This window comes from Pseudomyrmex gracilis, unplaced genomic scaffold, assembly GCF_002006095.1.
Source record: "Pseudomyrmex gracilis isolate BER0280 unplaced genomic scaffold, ASM200609v1 scaffold_466, whole genome shotgun sequence".
Classification (NCBI taxonomy): Eukaryota; Metazoa; Arthropoda; class Insecta; order Hymenoptera; family Formicidae; genus Pseudomyrmex; species Pseudomyrmex gracilis.
Window position 1 is genome coordinate 37,548 of NW_018021050.1, and position 23,139 is coordinate 60,686.

Genomic DNA, 23,139 nt, shown 5'->3' on the forward strand with positions numbered 1-23,139 from the left:
TCGCCAAACCATATCCTAATGAGGACACAGATGGATATGGATTTGGTCTACTGATTTCGCCGGCGGTTGGCGACAAAACTGCGACATCTCGCAACCAAATTGTTTGCTGGGTATATAAAGTATCCAAGATGAAGCAGGCCATCTAAATATCTCCGTATCTTTTTTATGACACGAAAACCGTTCATGCCATAATTTGAATGATTTTGAAAGAGGAATATTATGAAATTAAAATTTTCCGATTTCAAAAATTTTTCTCAAAATGTTTGAAATGTTTTGGTCATCTGAAGGCCATGCTTTAGGACATACTCAAATGTATTTTTTATCAGTTAGAAGATGCAATAAAAACAAATATACTTTTTTATTAAAAAAAAATGCCGATGACTTTGAAAAAAAACAAACAATCACTTGACAGAAACATTTTTCTTTCATAATATTCCTCTTTCGAAACCATTCAAATTGTGTTACGAACAATTTGAATGTCTCGTGTCATTAAAAACAATGATATTTAAGTGGCCTGCTTCAGCTTGGACTTTGCATATAGAGCAATCACGAAAGATTTATTTCGCGAAGACATTTAGAAATCCATAACATGTAAGCAAGATTGCGCTCAGACAATCATTTCATTTATAAAATAATCATCGTTTTATCTCTCATCTTATAGATTAGAGCAATTCTCTCTGCGTTAATACGTAGATTGAATTAAGAAGAGAGGAGTTGCGCATCATTTTGGAGAATATACCGAGTCCGATGCAGATGATGTTTGAGAGTTGATCCTGCGGTGTAAGCTGCAGCACTCCCAGCAGGCTGTACGCCATCGCCAGACATCCAACGTATCCGCGTAGCGTCCAACCGTGTAGATTTCTCAAATCCGGCAGCAACCAATAAACAATATACGTTGCAGCCAGAAACGGTACGGATGCAAGCATTCCATAAGAATAGACGACTCCGCCGGTGTTATCATCATCGTTGATTGCGTACGCGTCTTCGCAGAAGAATACTAGGTACTCACGATACTCGTAGCTTTTCACTCGCGCTAGACAATATTGACTATAATGTAGGAGACGATCTTCCGGTGTCTCAGCCTGAGGTCTCAATATCGAACCATTAGACAGTAGATACCATTTCTCATCCTTGTAAGCGTGCGGATTCAACGGATACCGTTTCTGTCCGTCGCACGGATTCCATATCACAAAGTAAAAGTGCTCGTCGCTCGCAGTCAAATTGGTCGGCGTAAGATCAGTCTCGTAAATCGCTGGCAATTGTATTGTATTCGTCCTGTTCGCCGTTTGTTCTTCCACACAGTAGTCTCCAGTGAGGAAAGTACCAACGGGACAGCATAACGACACGCGGGACTTCCCAGAGTCGTTGAGATCATCATCGGTAGTTATCTAAGAACGGAGAGCCCGAGGGAACGAGATCAAATAGCGTCGTCAATTCATACAATTGGATACAATTCAGTTATGCAGAAAAAAATAGAATGTCAATATCTCGATTTGCTAATCTCCATTACAAAATGTCATTGTGTTTATGTGTATGTGATGATAAATAATAATATATTAACTATCGATCATTAATTGTTACAAATATATCAAAAGATATTTTATTATTTTAATTTTCTCGTTCACACCACAAGAAATAATAATAATAATAATAATAATAATAATAATAATAATAATAATAATATATAGGTACATATATAATCTTTTATTATATTATAATATTTCTTTCTGCATAGACACCTTTATATCCAATTATATATTTACATGTATAGTTAGAGAAAATTGATTCCAAGTTATTGTCGATTATAAATAAAAAGTCAATTATTAGCATGAGTAAAACAGTTGACATTTATTGAGAGGATTAACATTACTTTGAGTTATTTTTATTTCACACAATATTGTTATATTATATTTATATGCAATTATAATTAATACGACTTCATTAAAATGATAGACAACAATTGTAAATTTATAGACCAGCGTTATTATTAGAGAAGTCTCATCTGTCATTATAGAAATTGTTATGGAAACAGACAAAGCAAAACGAATTAGCGTTGTTGACAAACTTCAAGCTATCGAATGCAAATCAAACTTGGAATTATCTCTACCTCCAAGTGAACATGAGGAATAATAAAACCTCTCTCTCGTGATCCCTCCGACTCTTCCTCCGGCCAATCGCTTTCGGAAGCGGCCGCTCGCAAAATTGCGAAAAACGCAAGTAACAACGCTGTTCTTAGACGCTGTTTCATTCTGTACTAATTAGTGAAGCTGCTGTAGCAACTTGAGATGATTATCGTCGCTGCCTCTGTGTTATCGCCGTGCGGAAGCTTACTCACAAAACTGCCGCAAGAAACGACGAAAAAGAGGGAGAAAGAGACGACATGACGAATTTTCTGAGAATGAGAAGCAAAGTCTCTCTCTCTATATATCCCATAAAATAATAATAAAATTTCATAAAATACTAATGATAATATAATAATAATAATATAATATGCAGCTAATTATACTCTTACAATCTGTCTTAATTATTAATCAAATAAATCAAAAGGCCGATACGAGCAGTAAAATACAGGTTGGTCGTGTATAAAAAGTTGTCTTTATTCAATAAATAGACGTTTCGGTCACACAAGTTTGGACCTTCTTTAGTATGAAAAAATTAAGTTTAAATAAGAAAAAACATTTTAGTACACTATATCACTAACAAATAAATGAAATGATGTCAATAAATTACAATAATATAATGTATACTGACTAGTACACATTAATACTAAATTATATTATATTATTGTATAATATTGACAATAATATTGATTATATTATTGTAATACTAAATTACAATAATATAATCAGTACACATTATATTATTGTAATTTATTGACATCATTTCATTTATTTGTTAGTGATGTAGTGTACTAAAATGTTTTTTCTTATTTAAACTTAATTTTTTCATACTGAAGAAGGTCCAAACTTGTGTGACCGAAACGTCTATTTATTGAATAAAGACAACTTTTTATACACGACCAACCTGTATTTTACTGCTCGTATCGGCCTTTTGATTTATTTGACTATTTCACGAGCGATTGATTGATTAATTATTAATACTGCTGCTGTTAGATGCATGATTAAACCAAGTTGTATTTGATTTAGTGAAAGTGATGAAAGACAATGTAAGTTTTATTTTAATGATAGAGATAACATACTATAAGATGCCGCAAATATGACGTCATCCTTTTGCGGATGTTAAGATTATTATTTCACGCTATATGAATTATTTACAAAGTGTAACGAATAATAAATCCATGAAAATTATATCTTGTATTCATTGATTAATGATAAATCTGATTCGAGATATATAATCTATATATCTTTTACATGCGATATTCATTATATAAACATGTAAATGTAAATAAATCAGGAAATTCAGATTTACGCACGAAACACCTATGTACAATATCTACACAGTTAAAGATATTTCTTTGTGCAACTTGAAAGCTTATAATAACCATACTGAAGCTATTATAGCAGCACGGACACTCAATCATCCGGTGTCGTCTAACCGGATTTGTCGAATAAGCAGATGTATCTATTTGCGCACATAAGCATTGTTACCTGTCACATAATGTTTATTTTTTCACAAAAAGTATCATCGGAAAATCATATATATATACATATAATCTTCACACTCAAATTACAAATTAATCTCTAATTCAATTGATTCATATTAATATGATCCATATTACTATGGCTCGCGATTTGAGAAAAGAGGCGTATTTCTGCGCACAAATGTAATAATTCATTGAAGAAAAATAAAGCAACAAACGTTAACGCATTATTGACACATGTAAGAAATGCGTTTATTACAAGAAGAGAAGAAGAAAAAATAAAACGCGAGTGTAAGTGAAGATATCGCCGATGAGTATTTCTTTGTTTTTTTCACTACGAATTTGATATTGAATATCGGTCGAAACACGAAAATTTCATCTAGACTAAATATAGCACTATTATCGCTGATGATTATACGGCGATTACTCTTTGCTATCTCTCACTTAGCGATAAGGTACAGTGTTCTACTGTGACGACTTTTCTTTCGTTGACAAAAAACATGGGAAAAAGAACGCACGCGTGCGAGAAACGCGAACTACTCACGCGAGCAACGGAAAGAGACTAGCCGGACGATCATCGGATCGTCGATAGTGTTGGAAAAGAGCAGCCTCTACCTGCTGGTAGTTCGCATATATACAGAGCGGTACGGAAGAAAAGAACAACAAGCTTCTGTAAATGATAATTTGACCAATCAAGCAGCCACGTAAATTTAGACCGCCGATTATTTAGATGTTTAATGCTTCAATGGAGGATCATTACATCTTAGAAGTGGGCTATCGAAAACTGAGAATAGATTTATGAAGCGCGGTTAAACAACGGGCGAGCAACAAGGAATTTATGTTCGCCAGATGTTACCTCTCTGTGCATCTCTCATAATGTTGTAGAAAACCAAACAGTAAGCATTGTTGTCTAAATCATAAAAAGTCTAAATCGAACTACGAACTACAATTGAGATACTAGGATTGAAAATATTGATTTAAAGTTTAGTGAACTTTATCCTAATTGTCAACTTCCAATCCTATCTCAATCTTAATCTTTATATCATGATACAGACTTTAGAATTATATAGATAATCAGAAAAAAGGTAGATTTGAGTATATATTATTTTATACGAATATTTTTATCTCACCATATGTGTAGACGAAGATATCGGCAAAGACAGATAGCGAAATATATACGCACTACATTCGCACACATACATACCTAACCGGTTTGTACTCGTCGCTTCGTTGTAACTTGTCATCGCACACATATCCAAGGGTGTTATTAACATTTTGTCTTACACAATTGGAAATTGAAGATATCGACTAGCTTGCCGGCATGTTTTTCGCGTACATCGAAACTTTCCTCATAGATAGGGCTGTCTCTCAATCGCGATTAGTGAATTCCTCCGAATCCCGTGAATCGAATACTAAAGATTAAGAGTGACATATATCAGAACGTGTGATGCTTGCATCATCACTTATCACAGTGATATTGGTATTACGAGCAAAATAATGCGATTGATTCATTCAATGTCTTTCTCCTGCGCATTGAAGATTAACGGCGAAATATAATTAAATGTGATTCTCTAACAATTATTAATTCTTAAATGTAATTTTCTAGCCATAATCCTTTCATTCTATGAGATATGTGTGTATGTGTGGGTTCACGCGCGCATATTTACATATGCAATTATAAAGTGAGCAAAATTGATTGATTATAAATAAATGAATCAATAAATTAATAATAATTAAATAGATTTATTAATTTATTATTTTTAAATAGATTTATTAAGTTATTGTTTATAATAACAAATTAGTAAATTAATGACCAATAAGACAGTTCATAATAATATAACTGTTAAATTACTTGCTCAATTTATCAATTTAATTTTTTTATAACATAAGTTTTATTTTCACATTACACACATTTTCCATTAATTTGAACTGTAAAACGTTAGTAGTTAGAACAATTAATTAATAAAAAAAATCAAAATGATTACAAAGAAAAAATATTCGATACTTGAAAATGTTCTGCTAACAAGGTTTAAAAAGCCAAAGAATGGAAATGTTAAAATACTGCAATACGATTACTACATTCTGTAATAATTATATAAATGATATAAATTATATGTATAAAGGTATAAATTATTCGCAAGCGCTCATACGCGTTTGTGTAAAATTTCTCTTAAGATAATATTCTCAAGATAGAGAGAGCTGTGTTTTGTGCAAAACCTGAAACGCGATTCAATGTAAACTTATGAAGATTAAAAACTGCAATTAATAGAGTGTGATTATCAACTTTCTTGTGTTTTATGCATTTAGAAAGATAATACTGTAATATAAGTATTCATAAACTGTGCGCATGCGATAAAATTCAATCATGATCGATTATAACTCACAAGGAGAAGCTTAGACATTTGAATCACCGATTTACTTCAAATTTTGTACGTTAATAGGGAAACATTCGCGAGAAAATCCACTCATAACTTATCATATACATTTTTATTTAAAATATTATTACATTTTATTTATTGTTCATTCACACATAGGAGTATATTTTTGTGTTATTTTAATAAGTAATGCAAATTGAACTATAAATACATGTTTATTTTATTACTCTATAAAAAAGATATAGATTAAGATATTCTATAAAATTTGAAGATGGATTTTCTCACGAATGCTTGAGAGATACATTTTGCTACTTGGGCATGGGATTGTGTTTGTAATTCCCTATTAACGTGCAAAACGTGAAGCAAATCGGTGACCCGAACGTCTGAGCCTCTCCTTGTTGCAGTTCAATAATTTGCAGTTGAAATTGCAAAGAAACAGTTACAAATGATGTGCAAAATGATCAATTACCTGTGATGATGCATAGCGCACGTATCGGAGACATATGGATATAATTAGCCAAGATGAGAAAGATATAGGCGATGATCAGACAAATAACATAGCACATGAGCGTCTTGCCGTAGAGATTCCTCAGTTCGGGAATAATCGCGTACACTAGAAAAGTGGCGACAAGAAACGGAATAGACACTATAATGCCCACGTGGTGAGCCGTATATTCGTTGTCTTTGGTCGGAATTTCCGGCATCAGACAGACTAGAATGCCGACTTTATCATAAGTTACCTGCCAATCGAGGCAGTAATTCCAGAGTGGGTAAAGTTTTCCGTTGGCGGTAACGAGACTACCGTTCGCCTGAAGAATAACATTATCTTCGTCGTAATCGTCGGGATTGAGAACCAATATGCGGGCGGGACAATCACGACCTTCTACCAGAAGGAAGTGTTTCTTCAAGTCATCGACGTGTTGGACTTCTTCGGCCAGTTGGTCTCGTGGTAAACGTAGATCGGGTGTTCTAGCTGCCGTTGTCAGTTTGGAAGTATCGTTTTGGAGCATTTTCTGGCATACAGATGTTTTATTGATATTTTCACGAAGGACTTCATCGCTGCGACAGCACTTTCTGATACAGTTACGCTGCTTGCAAACGCAACCGTAAGTGACATTGCCGTCAGTCCAGCGTAAATCAGCCGGATAGATGACACCATCGTGGACGAAACTTCCGTTGTTGTTCTCCAGCGGCCGCGATGATACAAGACCGTTCTCCACAGCGAGAACCACACTAAGCGACGGCGAGCAGTGCGGGTCATTTTTCAGTGACAATGACGACGACAATGACGGCGGCGACCCATCAGCAGCGTCGCCACTAGCTGTCAACAGACCACACGCAGCGAACAGAACCGCCGAATTGATACTCGCGGAGCGAGTATACATCGCGACAAGGGCGTTGAAGAGCGTTAACTATCTTCAGTTGCAACTCGCGCGGCGATCATCTGCGGCGGTTTGCTCGACACCTCCGATGTCCGCGACGCCCGGCGTCTCTGCGTCGGTGGATGCGCGCCGCGGCGCCGCGAACTTCAGCAAAGCGAGCAAACGAGCGTGCAAACAATGTGCTCTGTCGTATCGTTGCTTCAGTTTGATAGAAAAACACGCGCGGAGAAAGAAAGACGTTATCTTGGATTTGATAAGCGGAAAATACCGATTTAATATTTATTCTGAAGTTCTACCCTCGATATATCGCAGGGTTTTTTACAAGATCCTCAACACATCGGAAACTTGCATTTTTTAAATGCAATTATGATAAAAATTAGGACTTCTTCAACAAAAATTATGAATATTATAAATGTAAAAAAAGAAATTTTGTTGTATATAAATTTGGGTTATATATAATTTGCGCGCGTATATGTATGACGTGTAATTGCGCGTGTGTATATCTGATTGTGAGAGAAAAGAAAATCGAAAAGATAAATACTTGTATAATGTATAATATAATGTATACATATTAGAAATTGTTAACTCTCATAATGAGATATGTACATATATATGTGTATATATATATATATATATATATATATATATATATATACTAATTAATATTATATATATATATACACAACATATATAATATTAATTAGTATATAAACTTAAATTACGAGTTTTTTCAGATCTTTTTTTAATTAGTTTGATATCAAGCACGCTATATAATGTGATGACAGGATTTATTTATTTAGGTTTTGTTTTGATTACAATTCACTTTTGAAATCCACTTTTTTGATTTTAGAGAAAATATATATAAACTGCTACATGATTATTTAATAATTGTTGAAAAAACTAATAAGTGATCATTCTGTTTTTATCTTCACAAAAACTGCTATTAATATTTGTTACATTATATTGTAATAATAAAATTTGTAATAATAAAATTTTTTTCTTCTAATAGTAAACACAAATTAAAACAAGCTGCTAATCTTATTTCAGAAAAACGCTATCTGTGTTGAAAATATAGATACTCGTTAAAATTATCATGAAAATAGTTTTTCTTATTATCGATTATTGATACTCGCGCGTATATCAGATGTTCAAAGATATATATCACATGTAGGTTCTTATTATACACATACACATACACACACACACAAAATACATATACATATACATATACATATATAATATATATATAGAGAGAGAGAACAATAGCAATAATATAATAAATTATCAATGTCATCTTCTATCAATTTTACTATGATTTACTTTAAATACAATCGCATTAAAAGGTTTTTCTAAAGCTAATGTATTAAATAATTTTTATAATTGCAACTTCATTTTTTATAAAAATTACATAAGCAAAATTGAAAGTACATTTAGCTAAGATATATTGCATGCACGATCTGTAATTTTCCAATAACTCTATAATTATTCGATCACGCAACGATTTCAGATGACAACACACGCAATCACAAATGTAGTGTATAAGTTGTTACTGTAATCTTATCATTAAAAAAAAAAAAAAGATGAATCTATCTCCGAAGGGGGTCGCTTTTGTTCGAATAGTTACAGAATCATGTTTTTGATGAACTCAAATACTTTCGTTACTTGCGTGACGCGAACACTTTCGAAATCGTAATTGCTCACATGATTACGCAATAAACCTGCTTTAATACTTTTTCTATATATTAATTTGTAACGACCAGTTGTATGTTTGCAGTTATACATACATACCGCTGATCAGTATAGCTCTCCATTGTATCCACCGATTATACAGCGTCGACAAGGTAATTTTCATTCTTTACGATCGTATTGTTGCAACGTTTACACACCATCCGGTTTACACAGAAACTTCAGAATAAAATTTTCATTACTCTGTGTTTCATTTTATTTTATAAATTAACTAAAAGACATATTAATCATAATGTCATGTGTTATAATACGAGATTTCATAAGACACACATAGAGTAAGTATTCGATATGCAGTGTTGTTTAATGCTGAACTTTTAATAGAAATTTAAAATAGATACATACTTATATACAATATACTGTCTCTTCCTATAATAATCAACACTTTTTTAATTTTATTTTTAATTACTCAGATGTTCTACTTATTTTAGTTTTTATATATTTTTGCATATATTATATATACAGTATTTTATTTAATTTTAATGTTAAAAATTATATGTTATCCAAAAAATTATAAGTATGCTCGGTTATATTTTCACAATCGCTTAATTATTATTACTTTCTAATGTATAATACTAACACAAGTATATGATGTTGATTAGTAGCCTATATCTTTTGAACCATAATCGTTACTTCATAGAACATTTTGTATGAACGTTATATTTGTGTATAATCAATCGTTGACAATCTGTACGAGAATTATCATGCGGATCGTATAAAAGTATATAACAGTTAGTTAAAGAGCCTTTTTATGTTACGTACATACAATACAAAATAGCAAAAGAATTTGCTGCACAATGAATATTAAGTTATAAATAATATTACTAACATATTGTTTAATGCATATATGAGTGTGTGTGAATATATTTGTTTTAGATGATAAATTCAGATGAATTACTAAATATATTGAAAACAGCAGATGCCGTGACATTCGATGTTGATTCCACTGTCATAACAGAAGAAGGCATTGATGAACTTGCAAGGTTTTGTGGAAAGGGAGAAGAGATCAGAGAATTGTATGCTTGTTACTTGATCGTATGATTTAACTTTGCTCGTTTTAATATAAACAAATATTGAAACCCATTTTGGTAGGACAAAGCAGGCTATGCAAGGTGATATGACATTTGAAGCATCTTTGTCAACAAGATTGGGAATTATCAATCCAAGTTTTCAGCAAGTCAAGACATATGTAGAAACACATGAACCGAAGCTTACCAATGGTATCAAGTAAGATACTCATTTTTGTTAAAACTAGAAAAAAAAATAAAAACAAGTACTAATTCGTATAGGTATAGGTTCCAATCATACATGTTGTCTTAATAAGATTGGAACCTATACGATTATTATATATCTAATAATCTAATTCTCGATTATCTAATTCTCATTTAGAGAATTGATATCAAATTTACAAAATCGCGGAAAAGAAGTATTCCTCATATCTGGCGGCTTTCATTGTCTTATTACACCAGTCGCTAAAAAACTTAATATTTGCCATCATAATATTTACGCTAACAGATTAAAATTTTACTTTACAGGTAAGTATACACTATATACCTTAAATTTAAAGAAAAAAATTTAGGTTTTTGATAGTATAATCAGCAATATATATAATTAGGCGAATATGCGGGATACGATGAAAATCAACCGACTTGTAAAAGCAGTGGCAAAGGAGAAGTAATACGACTACTTAAAGAAGAAAAAGGATTCAAGACTGTTGTTCATATAGGCGATGGTTCTACAGATCTAGAAGCGTCGCCACCAGCAGACGCGTTTATAGGTAAATATAATATTGAAGATAAGCCATAACATTATTTAGAAGCTATTACGTAATATTATGAATAAAAATGCAATAAAAATGTAATATTACAAATATCATAGTTTTGATGAAACACGTTCGTTTTTACTTACAGGATTTGGAGGAAATGTAGTTCGAGAAAATGTGAAATCACGTGCAAAATGGTTTGTCACAAATTTTCATGATCTTATGAGAAATTTGTAAAAAAACCTACATATTTTTATATTATATAGTTTTCATTAAATATATATGTGGAGAGTATACATATTTTTAATGTTATAAAAAACTGTTTCACTATTTTACACGCTATCTCAATTATTACAAAAATATGTAAACATATGCTGCAAATCTTATTTTTTTATATTGTTTATTTTGTAAATTATACGTATATACTGTGACACAATTTATTAACTTCACGTTTGACATTAATAATGAATTAAAATGTAAATAATGCACAGATTACGCAACAAATCCACCTCAGCATACACAGAAATTCGAAAAATTATGAAACTTAGACAGGTTTTTTTTGAATACTTTTAAATCTATATATTCATAATATTATATTATAACATACATAAAATATAATATATACTGCGACATATATCTTGTACTAAATATAATTATTTTTTATAATGCAGAAATTTATAGAATTTGCATTATTTAACACTGACATATGTTGACATTATTTATAATAACACCATAATATATCGTATTAAATAATTATTATATATTAGTTAAAATTGCTAATTGTGGTGATTCTATATTTATTTATCCTTACGGAAAAAACGTTGAACTCTTGACCGTAACGTACGAAATCACGTTCAACTTGACCGTAAACTTTCAATATTCAGCGTTATACGTTCAATTTTGAGTGTTTACGGCCAAGTTGAACGTGATTTCATACGTTACAGTCAATAGTTGAACATTTTTTCTATAAGGGTATAACCCTTTGTATAATTTATATATATATATATATATATATTATACATATATATATATATATGTACATTGCCAAGTGTGTATACAAAATTGCTTGTCGTAAATAGATTAAACAAATAATAAAATTTATGTTCATCTGTTTGTTTCATTTTTTGAAATGTTATCATATCGATGTGCATCATCAGTTTTAACACGGTCACTGCTACGTCGAGTTTTGTGAGACAACACAGATACGCATATCGTATCAATATCGTAAAACAATCGACAAATTTTGCGCGACGGCAGTCAACTTGTTAATACCTTACAATTTGTTCTTTACTTGTTTGACATTGTGTTTCACTAGAAAATAGTAATTAATAATAAATTATGTATTTATGCTTAATGCTTTCTCTTGTTTTTTCTGCAAAATCCACTCTTTTATTTTCCGCTGCAGTTCGACATTTGGTTTCACCATATCCATAGTAAGTTGAGATCTATTAAAAGGATCAGTTTGATCACTCAACAAATGCCTGAAAGAAAACGTAAAATTGTATTGGGTTCACAATGTATTATTTGAATTCGTACATTTACCTTGCTATAGTTTGACGATCGATTGTTATTCTCGATGATGGCAAAATTACAGGATCGTTCATGACAGTTGACATAATCGGATCTAAAAATTCATCAGGGATACCTGTCAGAATTTCATCCTCTTCCTTCTTTTGATCTGCAGCTCTTTTCACGCTTTTTGCAAACAGAGCAAGATCTCCCAAAATTCCCACACCGCCGATACGAACTGCAGTATATACATTTTTAAGTTGCATGACTTTTTTCTCTTTGCTAATGTCAAATAAGTCACAAGAAACGTGTAAAAATACTTGCCAAGTACATTTTCCGCAAGTTTAAAGAGTTCTGAGCTATAAGAACGTCCATCTTGCGATACAGCTAATGTGAAGCTTTCACTTTTACTCAGGTTAATATATATTTCGCATATGTTCAACACTAAATTCGCCGGGTCAAACGCGTATTCCTTGTGATCGTTTACCTGAATTTTTCACAAATATAGTATGATGTTATTTTATAGTATTCGTATTCGCAAATTTTTCTTGAATTTACCTTAAGATTTTTTTTATTCGGACCTACTAATTGTAGTAATAAATAATTGAGCATAGAAGCGATACGATCCACCATGGTCGGATGACAAAAGATAGACTTTATCTCGGTAGTTAGCATCTTTATTGTTTGTATAGTTTTTCTGCCTAGAATATTGTCGAAACGAGCAATCATACCAATATGCTGAAGATATTGTGCCTGTTGTTCGCGTTCGTTCAGCGGTAAATTATTCCATTCTCCGCTTTCCCTTGTGAGTAACCATAATATTAACTGATTTATAATAAAATGTTCTATAAATTAGGAAAAACTAATACATACGAAGCGATTATTTTGTAATTATATATGTGTACACACACACATGCGCGCGCGCGCACACACATACACAGGGTGGGTCAAATAAAGTGTTACAAGCTATTTTCTCTATTACTACTGCAGGTGTTGATTTAAATTTTTTTTAAATTTAAATGATACAGCGGGACTGACAATGATGTATGAAAAAAACATGAAGATATAGTTTTAGCATGATGGTGTTCCAGTACACTCTGCTAGAAATACGTGTATATTATTAAACACAAAATTTGGAAATAAATGGATTGGACGTGGCAGACCTGTTTTGTGAGCACCAGATCTAACGCCATTTTTTCTTGTAAAGTTACATAAAACATAAAGTGATGGCAATTGCTCCAACAACGAAAGAGAATATGAAAATAAGAATACGTACTGCTTGTGTATCGATTACTCTATCAATGTTATCAGATGTCCGAAACAATATTCACAAACGCATAAATAAGTGCTTAGAAAGCTCGCGGACATCATTTTGAACATTTAATGGAATGATTTTCAAACCAGAATACATTTCCATTGGTTTCATCTTTATTTGTTCACGTTTTACATATGTCAAGTTGTATCTTGTAAGAAATTCTTTTCTCAATACCGAGTTATAACTCTTTATTTCAAAGCAAAATAAAAAAATCTTTCAGATAAATATTATTAGGCTTAATGAGAACTATGTGATATGTGAAAATTTATGCCTCGTTCCAATTAAAAAAAGGGAAGGGCTCTCTTTTTGTCCTCAAGGGGACTCTCACAGTTTTTAGTCATACATCACATTGTCAGCCCCGCTGTCCCATTTAAATTAAAAAAAATTTAAATCAATACCTGCAGTAGTTATAGAGAAAATAACTTGTAACATTTTATTTGGCCCATCCTGTATATATTTCTGTGTTTTTTTGTGTGTATTCTTTTAAGTACCTGGCTTGAAGCATCTGCTTCAATTGTGCCATATTTGATAAGGCTTCATCCAAGAGAAAAACAGCATCATTCATTAGGAGATTAATGAAACGTAGAAATAAAGGCGGTTGAACGGCTTCCATATTGCTTTCTGCTTCTTTAGCTAAAACACTAAGGTTTTGTACATTACATTTTATAATTGTACATGTGTTTTATCTGTAATACATGTGTTTAATGAATAATTTTAAACACAATTTTGCAAAAAAAAAAAAAAAAAAAAAAAAAAAAAAAAAAAAAAAAAAAAAAAAAAAAAAAAAACGATAATCTATGGAATGTATCATAATTTTACTTACACAAAGTTTTTGCGATGCTCGTCAAGTTTCCACAGATAATCCATGACGATATACATCGGACGACGATAATTGAACTTTTGCTCGAATTGAACACTCTGTCCGGTCATTTCGATACTTACGAACACGTGTAGCAAATTTACAACTATCTAATTATAAATAAAATATACAGTAAAAGATAAGTAGATGCTCTGTTTCGTAAGAAAATATCTAAACATTCTGCTTACCTGTTGCCTATGTGGATGAGTAATAAATAACTGTTCTCTGTGAAATGTTCCTAAATTAGGAGAAGGCGAAATAACGTTTTCGTCCGTAGTCGGCAAGAGTGATTCCAAACTTTCAGCCAAGTGTGCGCGCAAGTGCGGATTGTACAGACGATGCTGAGACTCCATCAAAACTATAATCTAAAGTAATCGACATGTTATTTTAATTGACTTCATAATAAAAAGTATACAAATATTCGTTGTTTTGCTTTGACTCGCCTCTGTTAAGATCGGATTCAAAAAATTCGGACCTTCTTCCTCAAATGTGTTTGAACTTACGCGACGTAACAAATATAAAAATCCGATGGTATTTTCTACTACAAACTCAGGTATGCATCTGTGTAAGAACGCATTTCATGTATTGTCGTAATTTTATTATTTGAAATGATTCGTCTTGTAAGTAACAATACGTGCAATTTTTAACACACCTTAATGTAATTGGAACAACTTCCGGTAATGGGAATGTAACAGGCTTATAATGCTTCGGCGCAAAATTGTCTTCTTTTTCATTTACAACGTGTAGATTTACTTGTACCAGCCAAAACGCCGTCATTGCATGGAATTTCGCCAAATGCTCCAACATTTCCGGCACTTGAAGACTTGCTTTAAGAGATAAGCACCTACGACATAACACGCAATTATGATCAATATAAAAGAAACATTCGCGTATATTGGCGTGATCATACATACTTTGCCAATTCAGTATTCATTCGCTGTAGTATAAGATCTCGTACTTCCGAGCTACCGCCATCTCGAGCATCATTGAAAGCTCTTTGTATCCTACCTAAATCTTGATTCGTTCTGAAAAAATGTAATAATTTGTAACAAGCGTAATTTATTTAAATGTTATAAAAATTCCATTTAGTCTGCTCATACTTGAAAAATTTATCCAGTATAACTCTGTAGCCAAGGTCTAACGCACGATGCGTAAGGAAAAAACATTCTGTTGTAAATCCAAATGATTTTGCAACTGGTCGAGTTTCACCTTCCAGAGTTGGTATCAAACATGTTTCCGAATTCAAGCCCTTCAGATGTATACCACGGTGTAGACTTTCGGTTTCATCTTTTGCCTAAAAATATACACGCATAAATGCACACACGCAACACGCAACACGCAACACGCAACACGCAACACACACACACACACACACATATACATATATACAGTGCGACCTCGCAATAAAGCCGCGATGGAACTAGAGGAGAAGAGATTTCCACAAAAACAAGTTCCCCACCAGAACGCCCGCAATCGTCACGGCGAAAGTTGTGTAATTTTCTAAAGTTGTATAATAGGACTTGTCTCTTGTGCAGTCGCGCGTTCAGTATTTACATCTCAAAAATTACTGTGTTGATTTTGTTTTTTGACGAATATTCTCATTGTAATTGCAAATATTTTACCATGACTAACATTATTGTAAAATAAGATAAGAACAAAACATATACATATATTAAGTATAATATATATATTCTTTTAAAATAGTATTGTAATGAGCTTTATTAAAAGATAAATACACTATGTAGTTATTTATTTAGTAAAAAAGATATGTTGTTAAAAAAGTATATAATAATAAAATATATGAATAGTAAAATAAATCTAAATTTCTAAATTGTCATAAAGAAACCTATGTTTTTCTATATAAAAAAGCATATGATAAATGTCTCCGATACGCGGCCCTATTCAGAGAATCTCGCGAACGAAATGCGAGCTCGAGTTTCATCCGCCTCCGAGTAGGGGAACCGTATGAGCGAGAAACTCAAGAAAATAGGGAAAACGGCCTTATTGTGGGCCGGTTGTTCCACTTTTCGATAAATCTCAGCTTACTCGACAGGTTATTATCTATAGGATAAGAACTTGACTAGCGCATCTTCCACTGTTTTTTATTTCTACATATTTATCTGTTAGATACGATTTACACGGTACCGAGAGTGCCGTCTAATTTATCTTTTGGTTTCTGATCATTTACCAGATATATAAATTTTACCGACACGTGGAACAACGCAAATCAGAGTTTTAACCATTAGATAGATTACCCGATAATTTACATGAAAGTGGAACAACCGGCTCTGTGAGAAGCCTTATTCAAAGGTTGGACTGTATATATACAGGGTGTCCCGTAATTGCCGTCTCACCGTTCGTAGACAAGAAGAAGGGGTTATTCTAAGACGAAAAGTCCTATACCACTTTGGAAAGTTCGCAATAATTAACGAGATATGAATTACTAAAGATCCGCTAATCAGCGTGCATCCAGCGTAAGAACAGCTCAGTCTGTAGCGACGGAATACAATAGCGCGGATAGCGCGCTGCCCGAATGCAGCCTATATGCTGTCTATGGATGCGTTCAGACAACTCAACAGTTGCACAACGGTTGAGAGATAATTACTTATGATTGAATCATACTTTTGGAACCGTAGCAGGTTTTGAAGAATAGTCTTATCATAAGTGATGATCTCTCAACCGTTGAGTTTTCTGAACGTAACCTATGTATGCACATGTTATTCTATTAGTTCCTCCCATTCCGTCGCTACGGCGCGACAGACTGGGCTGTCCTTACGCTGGATGCACGCTGATTAGCGAATCTTTATTAATTCATATCTCGTTAATTATTGCGAACCAAAGTGGTATAGGACTTTTTATCTTAGAATAACCCCTTCTTCTTGCCTATGCACGATGAGACGGCAATTATAGGACATCCTGTATATATACCCAGCAAACAATTTTTGACTGCGCAGACCTTGGCAACAGAAACTGTGTGTAGAAACGCTACAATACGGAAACATGCTTTGGTACTGCCAAAGCTGTTAACACAGAAACGAAGGACGCAACATGGTCACCAAAACTCACCAAACTGTATCCTAAAGAGAACACAGATGGATATGGATTTGGTCTACAAATTTCGCTGACGGTTGGCGAAAAAATCGCGACATCTCACAACCAAATTGTTTGCTGGGTATACATCATAGACTTATATAATAGATGGAACATTTATATGACGAAGTTGAAGACAACATTAAAGGACAGAAATAGTGCTGTTTCTCTCTCTTACAATAAGAGCGGTGGGGGACCAATCATCTCACAAGTCTATGCTATCACCTTCCACTATCACTTTCTCTCAACTGACTCTCGAACTCTATCTTCGTTGCTCTCGGCCACTCCTTCGGCCACCAATCAACTCACTGATAGAAAAGAAGAGAACTACTCCACGACTATTTCTGTCTCTTTTAACGAAGCTTCAGCTCCTCTTACATGAATGTTCCGTCTATTATATAAGTCTATGGTATACATACACACATACATACATCAGTGGTGTTGCATCAGCCGTACCGGTTAGATGTGCGTAGTTACGCTTAGATATTTTTGGACAATCTTCGGTGTTTTTACACCGATTTCTTCAGTTTATCAGTATTTTTAACGAACGTACAACTCCGTGGCTTGTACCCAAACCACGGTTTAGGACCTGTGTCACGATTCCTAAAGACTTAGAATGGCGTATGGACTAGCTTGAAACGGTCCTTTGAGCCATATATGCACCAAACCAAACCACATACATACATATATACAAATATATATATATATTTATATACACAGTGTATGCCAAAAGTACCGGAACGGTCAAATATTTTGAAAACGAAACATTTTAAAACAAAATGTTCCAAACAAAAGTTTTGGAGTTTTAAAAGTTCTATTGATTGTGAATATATTCGATTGACCTTGAGTAGATAGGTCAAGGTTACGGCAGTCATAATTTTTTTTACATAGAACAATCTACTTTTTATCATGTAATGTTAAAGCTGACTTCAAGACCTTTCCAAAACACTGGTTGATGACCTATTTCTATTGAGAATTACCTCAGATATGAGCTCTAGAAGGGACGATACCGCCAGCATTAGAATTATTCAGAATGCACCGCGTGGAGATTGCATGAACGGACTTTATACTCCTTTGTGTGTGTGTAACGGAGATCAGGACTCTAGGGTTCGTCACTCCCCTAGTATTTTGTGACTCCAATAAGCGCGCGAGCAGAAAATGTGTTGTTGAACAAATTAGCAACTTCAGAGTATGGTCTAATACGATCACCATATCTCCGCATCATGAGCAATGTTATCCTTTCCTTTTCATTTAAAGACATTTTCACAATATGGAAGTAAAAACAACATCTAATTTGTTAGCTTGTTCATGTATTTCTTGATACCTAAAGATTGTAGTGCTGTAAACTTGCAATATTATTTTGTTGTTAAAACCTGAATACGTCCTTAAAAAAGAATATTTTTAAGTCTTTCAGTGTGTGAGATTATCATTATCATACAAAGTATTTTTTACGGCTTCATAATTGTTATCTCTTGCTTCCATATTGTAAAAATGTCTTTAAATGAAAAGGAAAGGATAACATTGCTTATGATGCGAGGATATGGTGATCACGTTAGACCATACTCTAAAGTTGCTGATTTGTTCAACAAAACATTTCCTGCTCGCGCGCCTATTGGAGTCACAAAATACTGGAGTAGTGACGAACCCTAGAGTCCTGATCTCCGTTACACACACACACGCACACATACACAAAGGGATATAAAGTCCGTCCATGCAACCTCCACGCGGTGCATCCTGAATAATTCTAATGCTGGCGGCATCGTACCTTCTAGAGCTCATAACTGAGGCAATTCTCAATAGAAATAGATCATCAACCAATGTTTTAGAAAGATTTTGGAGTCAGTTTTAACATTACATAAAAAGTAGATTGTTCTATGTAAAAAAAATTATGATTACTTTGTCGTGACCTTGACCTATCTACTCAAGGTCAATCGGATATATTCACAATCAATAGAACTTTTAAAACCTCAAAACTTTTGTTTGGAACATTTTGTCCTAAAATGTTTCGTTTTCAAAAAATTTGACCGTTCCGTGACTTTTGACACACACTATATATACAGGGTGTCCGACAATTAGTGTAAAATCTCTCGTAGGCAGATAGAATGAGTAAAACTGAATCAAAAAGTTCTAAACCATTTTTTTCTATTACATATAATAGGAGTAATTATTGAATAAATCGAGTCAATCAGCGCCGAACTTTAGCCGAACGCAAGTCAGTGAACCACGCGCCTGGTGTGGGTGAGCGCTTCGCGCGGCTCACTAACGCGCGCCCGCCTAAAGGGAAAAAAATGGTTCAAGACTTTTCGACTCAGTTTTACTCTTTTTACATGTCTACGAGAGATTTTACACTAATTGTTGGACACCCTGTATATATATATATATATATATTTATACACACGTATATAGAATTCTTCAAAAGTATAGAAACGGTCAAATAACTCGTGAAATGCACTTTATGCGACTCAGAGATACATTTTAGAAAAAAATAGGTAAATATTTATAAAAACGAAGCAGCCTCGGAGGTCAATGACATATGTTATCAAAGACTCCTTTCCTGAACAGCAATCAAAAGGTTTTAGCCGTCGCTCGTTGTTTGTTAAAAAGTTGTAAACAAAAGAAGTTTCATAAATCAACTCTTATTTTCCGACACCAAATACATTTTGTTCGTATTGTAAGCGTGTAGGCAAGAGGAGTGGCTTCGCCCATCCCGCTGCATCCCCCTGGAAAAAAATAAAGAACGACTTTTGTTTAATTGTCGCTTCATGTCAAGAGTGTATACGTGGCTTTTCGAGAAGAGTACAGGAAGAGAGCAAAGCCACTTTCCCTGCGGGGAGGCGAAGCTCCCCCTGTCTACAACACCAACAAGAAGAACATAAACAAAATAGTCTCGTTAAGAGGCCTTATAGCTTTGTTTAAATTTCTTGTAAAAACTACTGCGGAAACTTTATTGAAGGAGATAAGAAACCATATTGCTCCTGGATCAATCATACACAGTGACTGTTGAAAAGCATGTAATAACATCAATATGTACGGTTACATTCATCATGCGGTAAATTACACAGCAAATTTTATAGATCCTCATATCAATTGTCACACGCAAACTATTAAAAGAATTTGACGAGATATGCGAAGTAATATTCCGCGTTTTAGAACATCGATAGAACATTACAAATTTTACATAGCTGAGTTTTTATTCAAACGCCGTTATGTACACAAAGAACGCATAGACAAATTTTTCACAATAATGTCGGAAATATATCCACTAAATGAGATTGAATTGCGAACCAACGAATAATATTTATAATGTATTACAATAACAACAGACATGACATTGTAAAATATTGCACATAATAAAAAAGAAAAATGATACAAAATGTACATGGTGTCAAAAAATAAGAAGTTATTGACGCAACTTCTTTTGTTTATAACTTTTTAACAAACAACGAGCGACGACCAAACCATTTTGATTGCTATTCAGAGAGGTGTCCTTGATAACATATGTCAAAATCATTGACCTCTAAGAGTGCTCCGTTTTTGTAAATATTTACCAAAAAATATTATAGAAGTTGTAAGAAGTTTGTAAATAAATATGGCGACTTGGCACAAACATAGACGTAGAATATATAGACTGCGTGTACCCTACCTTTGCCATGTTAAGAAAATGTTTTCAACGTTGAGAGAGACAGCTGGTGTTGAGCAGTAGCCTCATCTTTGTCTAGTAAAGTAGTGGGGGGAAAAAGAAGTTTTCGTTGATTGATAGAATAGTAGTGGAAAAGTGGGGATGAAAAAATAGTGGGGATGAAGAGGAATGAAAGAGATTAAGGGGTGATGGCAGGTTAGGCGGTATAAAATAGTAGGCTCTGATCCCACCACAGACATTGATAGACAGAGAGAGAGTTACTATTCAAAGTACGTTGTCTCTGTCAACCGTAAAGACATCTTTTCAGCCAAATGCGGAGTCTATATATTCTACGTCTATAGGCACAAACAAGAACACGACTGTTGTCGTCTGGCGGAACTGACATAAAGTAGTTTTTCTTTTTGTCATTATTTTAACGTGTCCATAGCCGTGTATGCTTTTGTGAGCCACATTCTCTTCTTCTCCTAACTGTGCGGTTTGTTACTACTACTACGCGATACACGACCGTCTTTCACAGTGGGCGTGCCTATCTATGTCGAGCTCGTGTTCAAAATGTGACTAACAAGGGGAGCACCCTTGTTATCGGAAGTGGTTATCGTGAAATTCAATGCCAATTTTTTTGATGGTTTTATAGGTCAAAAAAGTTGTTCCGTGTTCGGCCGTTTGTTCCAATGGGCCTTAGTTTTCAAGCTTTTAATTTTGAAAAAAACACGGCTTTCTTAGATGCACCAAAAAAGTCGTTCCGTTAAGTCTATTTGCAAGCGGCTTCGAGTGGCTCAGTGAGTTAGGTGCTTGCATCGTAACTCGAGACATGCGGGTTCGAATCTTTTTTTTTAAATGTATTTTACATTGTTATATATTTTTTGCATTTTATTTAATGTGTATTTGAAATTATATGTAAGAAATATATAATATAAAATTTTGAATCTCTCTCTCTCTCTCTCTCTCTCTCTCTCTCTCTCTTTTTGTCTTTAGACACACTATTACAAAGGAAGAGTTACAATAAATGCATGATCTGTTTGCAACGATAACAAAGAACACGATACGCAAAAGATACGTTACAAACATAGTTTGAGAAAAGAAAGTAGAAGAAAGGCATTCAGTAACCGTCAGCCGCACACATGAAGACGCGAAACATCTTCACGCTCAGAAGACAATCGACTGAGGATGTTTCGCGTCTTCATGTATGCGGCTGACAGTTACTAAATGCCTTTCTTCCTCTTTCTTTTCTCAAACTGGAGTATGCTTGTAACGTATCTTTTGCATATCGTTATTCTTTGTTATCGTTGCGAACAGATCATGCATTTATTGCAACTCTTCCCTTGTAATAGTGTGCATAAAGACAGAGAGAGAGGAGAGACACTGAAGAAGATCCCAATGGATCGAAACAGTTGTCAAATCTCTGAATAAAGAATTTTACTCGATCACAAATCAGGTGTACAGCTCGTTATTGCCTTCTTCCTTCCTTCTTATTGAAATATTAATACAATTATATATCACAGAAGTATATTTAATATAAAATATATATATACATACATACATACATACATATATGTATATGTATATATATATATATATATATATATATACAGGGTGTCTGACAACGAACTATAAAGCCGACGTGTGTAGGTAGATCGGGTCATTCTAAACAGAAAAGTTATATACCATTTTGCAAAATTCGCAATATTTATTGAGATATGAATTAATAAATGTGAACCAATGAAGGCGCGGGGAGCGACGATCGGACTCTATAGGCGTGCACAATTATCAGCTCTACTCCTCGCTCGCCGCTGCTCGCTGCGTACCGCCGAATAGCGCCCGATCACAAGAAACTGAGTCGTTCCGCGCTTGTTTGTTTACTCC

The 23,139-nt window shown here is 33.7% G+C and overlaps 3 protein-coding genes across 11 annotated transcripts in view; 1 reads left to right on the top strand and 2 right to left on the bottom strand.

Moving 5' to 3' along the window:
- Nucleotides 1-7,448, bottom strand: part of LOC109860765 (G-protein coupled receptor Mth2-like) — a 29,262-nt gene extending 21,814 nt beyond the window's left edge. For 4 of the 7 annotated variants that reach the window (XM_020440058.1, XM_020440049.1, XM_020440054.1 and 1 more), the window contains exon 1: nt 740-913. In XM_020440058.1, coding sequence (XP_020295647.1) covers nt 740-825 — 86 coding nt within the window. In that variant the 5' untranslated portion in view covers nt 826-913. Of the gene's footprint in view, nt 1-739; nt 1,389-2,107; nt 2,393-4,045; nt 4,660-6,445 lie in introns of those variants that run through there. The other 3 variants (XM_020440057.1, XM_020440056.1, XM_020440050.1) reach the window with 3 other exon arrangements.
- A 294-nt stretch (nt 7,449-7,742) lies between these two features.
- On the top strand, nt 7,743-12,217 carry LOC109860763 (phosphoserine phosphatase). Of its 3 annotated transcripts, none has more exons than XM_020440046.1 (7): nt 7,743-7,772; nt 9,133-9,199; nt 10,021-10,117; nt 10,194-10,328; nt 10,491-10,636; nt 10,717-10,878; nt 11,012-12,217. In XM_020440046.1, exons 1-7 carry the CDS (start codon nt 7,758-7,760, stop codon nt 11,098-11,100), a joined length of 711 nt encoding a protein of 236 aa, XP_020295635.1. In that variant the 5' UTR covers nt 7,743-7,757; the 3' UTR covers nt 11,101-12,217. The 3 variants fall into 3 exon arrangements, with proteins under 3 accessions (XP_020295635.1, XP_020295634.1, XP_020295636.1); XM_020440045.1 differs by lacking the exon at nt 7,743-7,772 and adding an exon at nt 8,954-9,047 and having other exon boundaries at nt 9,978-10,117; XM_020440047.1 differs by lacking the exons at nt 7,743-7,772; nt 9,133-9,199 and adding an exon at nt 9,217-9,379 and having other exon boundaries at nt 9,978-10,117.
- The window catches only part of LOC109860762 (ubiquitin conjugation factor E4 A), a 30,506-nt gene continuing 18,428 nt past the window's right edge, over nt 11,062-23,139 (bottom strand). The window contains exons 4-14 of the mRNA XM_020440044.1: nt 15,647-15,840; nt 15,461-15,571; nt 15,199-15,390; nt 14,990-15,107; nt 14,735-14,911; nt 14,511-14,656; nt 14,179-14,328; nt 12,931-13,174; nt 12,697-12,859; nt 12,406-12,610; nt 11,062-12,344 (exon numbers count right to left, since the gene is read on the bottom strand). Of these exons, the coding sequence (XP_020295633.1) occupies nt 12,200-12,344; nt 12,406-12,610; nt 12,697-12,859; nt 12,931-13,174; nt 14,179-14,328; nt 14,511-14,656; nt 14,735-14,911; nt 14,990-15,107; nt 15,199-15,390; nt 15,461-15,571; nt 15,647-15,840 (1,845 nt within the window). The 3' untranslated portion in view covers nt 11,062-12,199. The remainder of the gene's footprint in view (nt 12,345-12,405; nt 12,611-12,696; nt 12,860-12,930; nt 13,175-14,178; nt 14,329-14,510; nt 14,657-14,734; nt 14,912-14,989; nt 15,108-15,198; nt 15,391-15,460; nt 15,572-15,646; nt 15,841-23,139) is intronic.